Raw genomic sequence first — 12,918 nt, 5'->3', positions numbered from 1 at the left:
AAATTAACTTGACCACATGCAAATTAACTGTATAATTCATTTAAATAATTATTTATGATTAATTGGCTTTAACTTTTATTCAATAGCCAGCATCCTTGTTTCAAGCCATGGAGTTACATTCCTGATGGAATCATGCCAATTTTCTGGAGGGTAGTGTATTGGACGTCACAATTTTTAACATGGTAAGTTACAGTAAAGGATAACATTTTTCAATCAATATAGTTTGGAATTTATTTATGTGTCATTTTTTTCCTTAAATCTCTATCCTCTCCCTTTCTGTTCTCTCAAGTGTGTCCCATCTTACAGAAAAAAGAAAAAGAAAAAAAAACACACAAATAGAAAATAGAAAACAGAAACACAGTTTTTGTTGTTACTGTTTCCTTTCAGTTATTGCCTTCTCTTTGCCCTTCAGTCCAATTGTTCTTCCAGCCACATTATTACATGAAACTGCCCTTGCTAAGGTCATATACTCTGGTTTTCTTTCTGTCTACTTTCCCCAACCTTCTGATTTCCTTTTTGAGTGCCATTTCTGTTGTCCATTTTCTAAATGTTGATCTTCCCTAGAGTCCTATCTTGGTCATCTTGTCAGACTTCCCTGCATAGCTGTAATTATAGCCATGGTTTCATTGACCAGTAATGCATTCTGAATCTTTCTACCCATTATTTTTATCTTTCTGCTGTGCTCCAAACTCATACTTATCCACTTGCCTGCTAAGCATCTCTTAGATCTGCAAACAACTGCACTCTAAAACTGGAGGTACTGAACATTGCAAGAGAAAAATTACATAGCAGAGTAGTGCTCTTGTAAAATCATGTCTATTAAATTCATCTGGGCTCTCAACATTACTAGACTTTCCTTCTTTGTATTTTTAGTTTGCTTTCTTTCCATTTTCTACAAGAAATATTTCCACTCACTTCAAACTTCTGTCCTCTTTATGGCTTTCTCTCTTGTACTCCCTAACAACAACAAAATCATCTTTACTCTTAGCCTCCTGGCAGATGACTACTTTCCATCCAACAGTTAAAACAGGAGTCATCAGATGGCAGCTCTTTCAGCTTCTCACCAACAAATCTACATACCTATCCATCTTTTCTTATTTCCCCTCCAAAGATAGAAGAGTCATGCTTGTTAAAGCCAATCCTGTCCCAGGATCCTTAGGGGCGTTGTTTTGCCAGCTGGAAACCTCTATGGCCAGCAGCACCTTTGCCCGAATTTTACTCAGGCCCACTGAGCTTATTCCACTCACTCAGCCTGGCAGGTTGCACTCAGCTCATGCTACTGGCTCTGATCTCATGCCTCCCAAGGGCGAGCCAGGCATGGAGTGGTGAGGGGTGTGTGAGTGAGTTGAGTGAGTGAGCGTGGGATCCAGCCACTGAGCACAGCCAGACATGCTGACTGCTGTGGCAGGGTGGGCAGCTCCAGGCACTGGCACAGGTGTCGGCTCTGTGCAAGCTTGTGGCTGGGTCAAATACACTGCAAGCAGCTTCTGCTGTGGGCACCTGCATATGGATGAGGGGAATGTAGTGGTACCCAGAAACATGGAGATGCCAGAAACCTCAGAGCTCCAAAGAGGGTGTCACAGACCTGGCTTGGGGAGCCCCCAGATCTGGGCTTTTGAAAGGGCCACAGTTCTTCTCTTCTGCAGCATGGCAAGTGGCAGGGTCATGTTTCAGCCCTGTTTATGTTTCAGCTCCTTCAGTTCTGCCATTCAGCAGGTCCTGAGTTCTTGTCCTACGTCCAGGAAGAATGAGGTATGTGGAAAACTGGAGGGTGAGCAAGGTGAAGAGGTGCTTTATTGAGTAATAGTACAACTCTCAGGAGACCCAAAGTTGATAGCTCCTTTCTGTAGGCAGGTCATCCTGACAAGTACAGCTCTCTGTGGAAAGGAGCCCCAGAGTGGGTAGCTCCTATCTGCAGGCAGGTTATCTCAATTGTCTGTGCAGCCCCCAGCAGAGAGGAGACCTGGAGTAGATAGCTCCTATCTGTAGTCAGGTTGTCCTGTCATCTGCCTGAGTCTGGCTGAGTCTGGGGTTTTTATGGGCTTCAGAGAGGAGGAAGTGTACACTGATTGGGCCATGGTTGGGCCTGGAAAAAGCATCCTAAGTTCTCACTCTGGTCCACAGGACTGGTGGCCTGGCCCCCAGGCTTCAAGCTGTCCCTGGCTTGAAGGTGGTGCTTCACCAGTGACTTGCCCACTTCTGCCCAGGAGCCTGTCTGCCCCCTGCCACCATCAATCTTGTCATTTATGGCACCCAGGCTGTTCATGCCAAATGGTGCCTGCAGGCCCATGCTGAGCTGCCCCCAGCCCCATTCTCCACCTCCCTCCTGTGCTTATTGATGTCCAAAGTCCAGAGTGGACTGAGGCAACAGGGGTCTGGTGTGTCAGCACTGCCCTGAGCATGTGTGCACACCCAGCTAGGTTGCAACAGTGCCTGGATTCAGTCACAACTTTTCTCCAAAATCAGAGCAGTTGTCAGGAGCAGGGACTTCCAAACCTGTAGTGCTATGGGGGCTTTCTGGGTCCCCGAGAGTGCAGGGATGCCTGGGTCCATAGCCACAGCTGGGCAGCTGCACCTGTGCCCAAGAAGGCAGGGCTCCTGCCCCACCAACTCAGAAGAGGGTGGGGCTCCCACCTCCTGCTAGCTCCATGGAGTGCACAGCCCCCGCCAGTCCTCCCCCACTGCGGCCACCATCTTTGCAGGGGGCCACTGCAGACAGGCTGCTGCTGCCATCACTTCTTCCTAAAATATGGATCCATCCCCTTTAGCTCTTGTTACTTACTTGTAGCTTTCAATTTCAACAAGGCATGCACATTTCTCTCATCTTTAGAAATGAAAACAGAAACAAAAATGAAAGTCTGTCAGTTCAGATTCCTTTCCAGCTTCTGCCTTGTTGATCTGATCACAACTAAATTTTTTTAGAAACTTTTTAAAACTGAAGCATAAATTCATACCGAAAAATGCATAGATTGTGTTTAGTTTGACTTTTTTCAAAGTGAATACACCCATACACCAGCACTCAGATGATGTTATAGGACATTAACAATGCCCTCAGAAGCCTTGCTCATGCTTCCCTGTGTAGTCGTCCCGTACTCCCCAGAGGTAACCATGATTCTGACTTCCATCACCATAGATTAGTTTTTGCCTGTTTATGAACTTTATAAGCATAGAATTATACACTGTGAACTTTTTTGCATCTCTCTTTGCTCACATATTTGGGAAATTCATCTACACTGTGCTGTATGTATCAGTATTCTGTTATTTTCCATTTCTGTAAAATACCCCATTGTATGTATATGCCATAGTTTATCCTACCCAGCCAAACTTCTTAAATGAATTCTCTATATTTGATATCTCCACTTGCTCATTGTTTACTTATTTCTCAACCATAGTACTCTGCTTTCTATTCTCACTCCTCCACTCATACATACAAGTTTTTAATTTACTTCACCTCTTGGTGGCATTTGATTCTCTCTCTCCACTTTAACTTTCCTCTGCTAGTTCCTAATCCATATGCTCCTTGGTTTTCTTCCTTGCCCCACTACTGTTCTGTCTCAGTCTCTTTTGCTGGTCCATCCTCCTCCTGTTTTCTACGTCTCTCTTAAAAGTTGATATGAGATCTGTCTCAGTTCTTTCCTTCACATTCTCCATACTCATGCTTCCCGTTGAGTTTCTACTGATGTTATTTCAGTGCCGTTGATACAGTGATGACTCCAGAAGCTATCCATATTTTTAGTCCTCTCTCTTGAACCCTGAAGCTGGGTTTGTGTGCAGCTTCTCTTGGATGTCTCCTAGGTACTACTTAAAAGTCAGTATGCTGTCAACTGACCTTCTCCCTTTTTGCTTCTTACCACCATCACCACCCTTCCCCCTCCCAACTAGTTCCAATTTTGTTTCCCTTTTATCCTTTCTCCATGCTGAAGCCTTAGAAAACTAAAATTTAATCAAAAATGTTTTCTTTGAATGCAGTCCAGACTCTTTATAAAAACTTTAAAGACCCATTTGCTTTCCCTAAAATTTTATGTTACAAAAATACTCAGTCATCTATTATAGTATATTAAGTATTCATGATTACTTATAAACATATTTATTAGTGAGAAGAACTATTCATTAAAATTGAGATTCACATATTTCTGGCATTTTAAGATTATATAGACATATCAATTGTTTGGGTTTTTAATCATATTTTTTCTATCCATCTAGGATTCTCTTACCTTTTATGCAGTCATATGCAAGATCAGGAGGGTTTTCCATCACTGGAAAGATCAAAACTGCACTAATTGAGAATGCAATCTACTATGGCACCTATTTGCTGATTTTTGGAGCATTTTTAATTTATGTAGCTGTAAACCCACATTTACATTTAGAATGGTAAGAAAAGTAGTCTTCTTAACATTGCTTTAATGTATGTTTGCATTTTTAAAAATTCATTTTTAACTTCGTATGTGCCGGTAAAAAGACATTTCATTGAGAAATATATTGTTACATATTTTATGGGTTTCCCTAAAAGAATATGTGAATAATCCATATTACTAAGAAAGAAAATATGGAATGACATCTTTAAATATAGAATTTAGGCAAAAGATTAATGATTAGTCTAATGGCTGTATATTAAAAGTAATAACCCTTATGATTTTTAGATAGAATTTCAAAATTTTTATATGACAAAGTAACTGGTTTTATTTTTCATTGGAACTTGTGATTTTTTTTGTTTTAATTATAATTTGAGGGCATATTTGTTCTTAATGTTATCTTGGATTTAGATATTTCAACAAAATTGAAATCTGTTTTATACTTATGATTTCTAACATATGTGAAGGTCTATATCTGAAAATTTAGAAATAGATCAGCAGTGCTAGGTCTCACTATTGTATTCCTGAGATTTGCTAGGTCAGCAACACAAGTTAATTTGAAATATTTTCAGGCTTCTTTTGTTTAATATAGAAAAAGAAATCACCTAATGCAAAATGTTTCCTCTAGGAAAATATATACATATTATTGCCATGAATTAATTCTAGATGCTAATTTTAACACAATAGAAACAGTGTCTCCTGTGTTAAAGTCTATTTATGCAGTCACATTTTATCTTTCCATTAAAATGTACATATTATCTGTTATTTCCCTTTCTTAGGAACCAGCTTCAGACAATTGGGATAGCTGCTGCAAATACATGGGGTCTGTTTCTTCTTGTGTTGTTGTTGGGTTATGGCTTGGTGGAAATTCCTCGATCCTACTGGAATGGAGCAAAAAGGGGTTATCTACTTATGAAAACGTATTTTAAGGCAGCCAAACTGATGACAGAGAAAGCAGATGCAGAAGAGAATTTAGAAGATGCCATGGAGGTAAGCAAGTTTGAACCTTATAAGCAATAGTCACTAAGGCATGGATCCCCTTTTAGTCACTTTTGGTTTGTTGTTGTTAGTGCATTGATGGGCTTCAGATTGCAAAACTGGTGTTGTGCAATCCTTCAGGATGTCTCATCCAGGATGACTTTTTAGCAGTTCAGCCTCATGATGTGTCTTGTCCATCTTCTGTCTGACAGAGATTCATGGAAAATATATTCAATATTGCAGGGCTATGCCTATTATTTTGAGGTAACTTTTAGTAGTACCCTCTTTTATTTTCAAAAGTCTCCCAGATTAAATGATAAATTGTATGGTTACCCTAACATAGTAGAAGTGAGAATAATGACCAGAGGACACTTATTTCTGAAAGGTTAACCTAAGGTAATACCACCAATTCTGGAAACTTCTTTAAAGAACAATTTGCATGGGAGTTTGTACTGATAAGTTTTGTTTCCTATCTGTAATCTTAATAAGACACTTCATTTTACTTGATGACTTAACCCAGTTTCACAAAGTTATTGAAAGTATACCTTTCAATACTGTACATAAAAATATATAACAAATTATAAAATTAGTTCTGTGTTAAATAAAAATTTTGTTATGGATTTAAAGAGATTATTGTAGTCACCTCACAGTTTTGCTCCCCAGGGAAAATATGCTACTCAGCTGATGATACTCTCCAAATTAAAACTCCTTTTGAAGGCTTTTCAGTCATGTTAAAATAAACTCTAAAATGTGGTAATACAGCCTACAGAAAAATAATTTGGCCTATGTTTAGCTCTCCAGCTGTATCCCAAACCTCTGTCTTCTCACACTGGTCATCTTTGGTTTCTCAAACTTGCTAATGGTGATGAAGTAATAAACAATTCTATAGACTTAATATTTACCTAACACTCAGCTTTGGTTCCTCAAACTTAGCAATGGTGATAATTATAGTAAACAATTATATAGACTTACTGTTTGCCTAAGAGGGACTTTCTAAGCATTATACATATATTTAATTCTCATGACTTTATGATAGAGATTTTTGTAAATCCCCATTCTATAAATGAAGAATGTGAGGCACAGAGAGGTTAAGTAACTTTCTCATGTCTACATGGCTAGGAAGTGATAAGAACCAGGCAGTCTTGCCTCTAACAGGGACTGATAAACTTTTTCTGTAAAGAGCCAGATAGTAAATATTTTAGGCTTTGTGTGCGATATCGTTTCTATTGCAACTACTCTGTCCTTGTAGGATGAAAGCAACCATAGCCGGTAAATAAATGAATGAGTGTGGGTGTGTTCCAGTATGAGAACAAGTAGTGGAATGAATTGATCTTGCTTGATGACCCTATGCTTAATCATTACACACATTGTCTTTCTTTTCTATCTTTGAGCATGCTATTCCCAAACTATTATAATGAGCTTTTCAGCACTCTCTTCAGCTAATTCCTATTTCATTTTCAGGTCTTAACATAAATGAGAATTCTTCAGGGAAGCTTTATTAGCTTCCTAGGACTGCTGTAACAAAACTACCACAAACTGGGTGGCTTAAACAATAGAAAATATTGGCTCACAGTTGTGGAGACTAACGTTCAAGATTGAGGCATCTGCAGGGTTGGTTCCTTCTGAGGGCTCTAGGGAATATCTGTTCCATGTTTGTCTTCTAGCTTCTGGTGGTTTGCGATCTTTGGCATACCTTGACTTGTAGACCTCTGCCTTCATCTTCACATGGTGTTCTCCCTGTGTGCCTGTGTCCAAACTTCATTGTTTTGTAAGGACACCAGTCATATTAGATTAGAGTTCATCCCACTCCAGTATAACTTCATCTTAACTTAGCTAATTAAATCTGCAACAACCCTATTTCAAATAAGATTGCATGTTAAGATACTGGAGGTTAGGTCTCAGGGGACACAGTTCAACCCATAACATCTTCCCTGGTTGTCCAGACTCTTAAACACTCAGCAACTTTTTTTTTTTTTTTTTTTTTTTTTTTTTTTTTTTTTTTTTTGAGGAGTCTCGCTCTGTCGCCCAGGCTGGAGTGCAGTGGCTGGATCTCAGCTCACTGCAAGCTCCGCCTCCCGGGTTTACGCCATTCTCCTGCCTCAGCCTCCCGAGTAGCTGGGACTACAGGCGCCCGCCACCTCGCCCGGCTAGTGTTTTGTATTTATTTTTAGTAGAGACGGGGTTTCACCATGTTAGCCAGGGTGGTCTCGATCTCCTGACCTCGTGATCCGCCCATCTCGGCCTCCCAAAGTGCTGGGATTACAGGCTTGAGCCACAGCGCCCGGCCTCAGCAACCATTTTTTAAGTGAATGAACAAATGAACGTATACTGTGATTAGAAAATTTTATGTTGGCTTTGCAGCATTTATTCTCTACAGAATGTAAGAGCTACAGCAGAAAATATTGATTTAAATGTAGGAGTGAGTCTATAAATAGTATTATTTAAATTGAAATGATTAAATTTCCTGTTATATTCAACATTCCTATGATGAATGTTATTACATCTTTTGAAAGAAGGTAATTCATCTTTGATAAATTTTACATTTATATTTGAAATTTTGAATTTTTTAAAAAAATTGAAATAGTTGAAAACTGATATTTCGATAAGATACTTACATTTGATAAAAGAAATTAATTTAAATTTAGATTTGATAGTGTTCCATCCAAAAGTTGGTATTAAATTCAGATGTTTCAGATTTGAGGAATTTGGGTTTCACTAATTTATTCAACATTCCTGCAAAATAAAATAAACCCAGGTATTATGTGAGTTACGGATTTTTCCCTAGAGGAAACTTTGCTGTCTGAATAAAATAGATTTTGTTGTTGTTATTTTTAAATAGGAGCCCTCTGCTTAGAAATAAGATGTGGAAAATTAAGGACTGGCATTGGTGACTTTTGTGCTATTTTAGTATAGTATTCTTAGGTTTTAAGCTGTGTAAGAAATTTTAGATAAGAAACCACTCTTTAAAAATGAATGTTTTGAAAATAGCAGTAGGTACACATAGACAGCAAGATAACTCTGAACCTCTTTCCATCAAAAACAATGCATGATTTCTCAGGTATGAATTTCTTTTTTGTTTGTTTTTCTGGGGTTTTAAAACATTTTTGTACATACTCATCACCTCAAGCATTTATTTTTCTTTATGTTACAAACCGATTATTTTCATTTAGTTATTTTAAAATGTACAATTACATTATTGACTGTAGTCACCCTGTTCTATCAAACACTGGATATTATTCACTCTAGCTATATTTTTGTACCCATTAACCATTCCCACTTCCCACCCTCCCTTCTACCCATAACCCCTCCCAGCCCCATAAATAAATGGGAACTTGTGAAGTTTGTCTTTCTGTGCCTGACTTATTTCACTTAACATAGTGACCTCTAGCTCCACCCATATTATTGCAAATGACTGGATCTCATTCTTATTTAATGGCTGAATAGTCCTCTGTTGTGTATATGTACCACATTTTCTTTATCCATTCATACGTTGATGGACACTTAGGTTGCTTCTAAATCTTGGCTATTGTGAGTACTGCTGCAATAAACATAGGAGTACAGACATTTCTTTGATGTAATGATTTCCTTGTTTTGGTTATATACCTAGCAGTGTAATTGCTGGAACACATAGTAGCTTTTTTTTTTTTTTAATTTTTTTGAGGAGCCTGCAAACTGTTCTCCATAGTAGTTGTACTAATTTACATTACGTTATTGCCTGTCTTTTGGATAAAATCCATTTTAACTGGGGTGAGATGATATCTCATTGTAGCTTTGATTTACATCTTTTTGATGATTAGTGATTCAAAAATCAGTAGCATTTCTATATGTCAACAGCAAACAATCTGAAAAAGAAACCCCATTTACAATTGCTATACCACAAATAAAATATCAAGGAATTAGCCAAGTAAGTGAAAGATCTCTACAATGAAAACTATAAAATGCCTGTTTTTGCCTGTTTGTCATTTGTATGTCTTTTTTTTTTTTTTTTTTTTTTTTTTTTTAGAAATTCAAATCTTTTGCCCATTTTTAATCGGATTATTACATTTCTTTTTTTCTCATGGAGTTGTTTGAATTCCTTATATATTCTGGTTATTAACCTCTTGTCAGAAAGATAGTTTACAAATATTTTCTCCTATTCTGTGGGTTATCGCTTCATTTTGTTGATAGTTTCCTTTGCTGTGCAGAAGCTTTTGCTTTGATTGCCTGTGCTTATAGGTTATTACTCAAGAAATCTTTGCCCAGTCCAATATCCTGGAGAGTTTCTCCAATGTTTTCTTGTATTAGTTTCATAGTTTGAGTTCTTAGATTTAAGTCTTTAAATCATTTTGATTTGATTTTTATATATGGGGAGATATCTGGTCTAGTTTCATTCTTCTGCATATATCCAGTTTTCCAGTTTTCCTGGCACCATTTATTGAAGAGACTATCCTTTCCTCATTGTTTGTTCTTGGAGCCCTTGTCAAAAATGAGTTCACTGTAGATATATGGATTTATTTTGGGGTTCTCTATTCTATACCATTGGTCTATTTTTATCCTAACACCATGCTGTTTTGGTTATAGCTTTATTATATAGTTTAAAGTCAGATAGTGTGATTCCTCCAGTTTTGCACTTTTTACTTAAAATAGCTTTGGCAGTTGAGGATCTTTTGTGGTTCCATATAAATTTTAGGATTGTTTTTTCTATTTCTGTTAAGAATGTCATTGATATTTTGATAGAGATTGCATTGAAATTATAGATCACTTTCAGTAGTATGGACATTTTAACAATATTGATTATTCTAATCCATGAAAAATGGAATACCTTTTTATTTTTTTGTGTTCTCTTCAATTCCTTGCATCAGTGTTTTATAGTTTTCATTGTAGAAATCTTTCACTTATTTGGCTAATTCCTTGGTATTTTGTTTGTGTTATAGAGATTGTAAATGGGATTTCTTTTTCAGATTGTTTGTGGTTGACATATAGAAATGCTACTGATTTTTGAATGTTGATTTTGTGTACTGCAGCTTTACAGAATTTGTTTATCCCTTGTAATAGTTTTTTGGTGGAGTTTTAAGGTTTTTCCAAATGTAAGATTTATCACCTGAAAACAAGGATAATTTGACTTCTTTCTTTCCAAGTTTGATGCCCTTTATATCTTTCTCTTGTCTGATTGCTTTACTTAGGACTTCCAGTACTATACTGAATAACAGTAGTGAAAGTGGGCATCCTTGTCTTGTTCTAGATCTTAAAGGAAAGGCTTTCAATTTTTCCCCATTCAGTATGATACTAGCTGTGGGTCTGTCATATATGACTTTTATAGTGTTGAGGTATGTTCCCTGTATATTCAGGGTTTTTTTACGGTTTTTATCATAAAGGGATGTTGAATTTTATCAGTGCTTTCTCGGCATCAATAGAAATGCTCATATGGTTTTTTTCCTTCATTCTATTAATATGATATATCACACTGATTGATTTGCATATGTCAAACCATTCTTACATTCCTGGTATAAATCTGAATTGATCAGATGGATGACCTTTTCAACGTGTTCTTGAATTCGTTTTGCTAGTGTTTTGTTGAGGATTTTTTCATGAGTGTCCATTGGGGATATTGGCCTGCAGTTTTCTTTTTTTGATGTGCCTGTTTCTGATTTTGGAATCAGGGCAATACTGGCCTCATAGATTGAGTTTGGAAGTATCCCTCCTCCTGTGTTTTCCAGAATAGTTTGAGTAGGATTTGTGTTCTTTAAATGTTTGGTAAAATTCAGCAGTAAAACCATTGGGTCTTGGGCTTTTCTTTGCTGGGAGACTTTTTATTACAACTGTGATTTTATTACTTGTTGATCTGTTCAGGTTTTGGATTTCTTTCATGGTTTGATCTTGGTAAGTTGCATGTGTCTAGGAATTTGTCCATTTCTTCTAGGTTTTCCAATTTATTGACATATAGTTGCTCATTAGAAGTCTCTAATAATCCTTTGAATTTCTGCAGTATCACTTGTAATGTCTTTTTACCAATACAGCCACTCTGTGTCTTTCGATTGAAGAGTTTAGTTCATTTACATTCAGTGTTATTACTGATAAGTGAGGACTTACTCCTGCCATTTTGTTATTTGTTTTCTGGTTGTTTCGTGATATCCTCTTCTTTCCTTTCTTCCTGTCTTCCTTTTTGTGAAGGTGATTTTCTCTGGTGGTATGTTTTAACTTCTTGCTTCTTATTTTGTGTGTATCTGTTGTATGCTTTTTGGTTTGAGGTTACTTGAGGCTTGTGAGTAATATCTTATAGCCTATTATTTTAAACTGATGACAGCTTGACATTGATTGCAAAGATAAACACAGAAAACTAATAAAAACTAGATTTCACTTCCTCCCTCTACTTTTAACTTTTTTTTATATTTGTGTATTATTATACTATCTGTGTCTTAAAAAGTTGTCATAGTTATTTTTCATTGGTTTGTCTCAAGATATGAGTAGTTTTCACACCACAGTTATAGTGTTAATAATATTCTTTGTTTTTCTGTGTACTTGCTATTACCAATGAGTTTTGTTCCGTCAGATGATTTTTATTGCTCATTGATGTCCTTTTCTTTCAGACTGAAGAACTCTCTTTAACATTTATTATAGAACAGGATTGGTATGGATGAACTCTCTTAGCTTTTGTTTGTCTGGAAACGTTTATTTCTCTTTCATGTTTGAAGAATATTTTCACTGGATATGTTATTCTAGGATAAGTGGTTTTTTGTTTTTTTTCTGTCAGCATTTTAAATATATCCTGTCACTCTCCTGACCTGTAAGGTTTCCACTGAGAAGCCTATTGCCAGATGTATTGGAGCTTCATTATGTGTTATTTGTTTCTCTTCTCCTGCTGCTTTTAGGATCCTTTCTTTATCCTTGACCTTAGGGAGTTTGATTATTAAATATCTTGAAATAGTCTTATTTGGGATAAATCTGCTTGGTGTTCTGTAATCTTCTTGTGCTTGAATATTGATATCTTTAGGTTTGGGATGTTCTCTGTTATTATCACTTTGAATAAACTTTCTACCCTTATATCTCTACCTCCTCTTTAAGGCCAGTAACTTTTAGATTTGGCCTTTTGAGGCCATTTTCTAGATTTTGTAGACATTTGTCATTCTTTTTTATTATTTTTGTCTCCTCTAACTGTATTTTCAAATAGCCAAATTTTCAAATGTCTTCTAGCTCACTGATTCTTTCTTCTGCATGATCAATTCTGCTATTAAGATACTCTCATGCATTCTTCAATATGTCAATGCATTTTTCAACTCCAGAATTTCTACTTGATTATTTTTAATTCTTTCAACAGCTTTGTTAAATTTACCTGATAGGATTCTGAATTCCTTCTCTGTGTTACCTTGAATTTTGACAGCTATCTTGAATTCTGTGTCTGAAAGGGCACATATCTCTGTGTCTTCAGGATTGGTCCCTGGTGCCTTGTTATTTATTTTATTTAATTTCTTTGAGGCAGGGTCTCATTGTGTTGTCCAGGCTGGCATGATTGTGGCTCACTGCAGTCTCCACCTCCTGGGCTCAAGTCATCCTCTCACGTCAGCCATCCAAGTAGCTGGTGGCTGGTACTACAGGCATAAACCACCACACC

The 12,918-nt window shown here is 36.9% G+C and overlaps 1 protein-coding gene across 2 annotated transcripts in view; it reads left to right on the top strand.

The window, feature by feature from the left end:
- LMBRD2 (LMBR1 domain containing 2) overlaps positions 1 to 12,918 on the top strand; it is a 66,402-nt gene that overhangs the window by 18,941 nt on the left and 34,543 nt on the right. For both annotated transcript variants that reach the window (XM_030926847.1, XM_010362903.2), the window contains exons 4-6: positions 87 to 182; positions 4,204 to 4,371; positions 5,132 to 5,342. In XM_030926847.1, the coding sequence (XP_030782707.1) occupies positions 87 to 182; positions 4,204 to 4,371; positions 5,132 to 5,342 (475 nt within the window). The remainder of the gene's footprint in view (positions 1 to 86; positions 183 to 4,203; positions 4,372 to 5,131; positions 5,343 to 12,918) is intronic.

This window comes from Rhinopithecus roxellana, chromosome 3, assembly GCF_007565055.1.
Source record: "Rhinopithecus roxellana isolate Shanxi Qingling chromosome 3, ASM756505v1, whole genome shotgun sequence".
NCBI lineage: Eukaryota > Metazoa > Chordata > Mammalia > Primates > Cercopithecidae > Rhinopithecus > Rhinopithecus roxellana.
The sequence above is the reverse complement of the archived record's forward strand: the minus strand, read 5'-3'. Positions and strand labels throughout refer to the sequence as shown.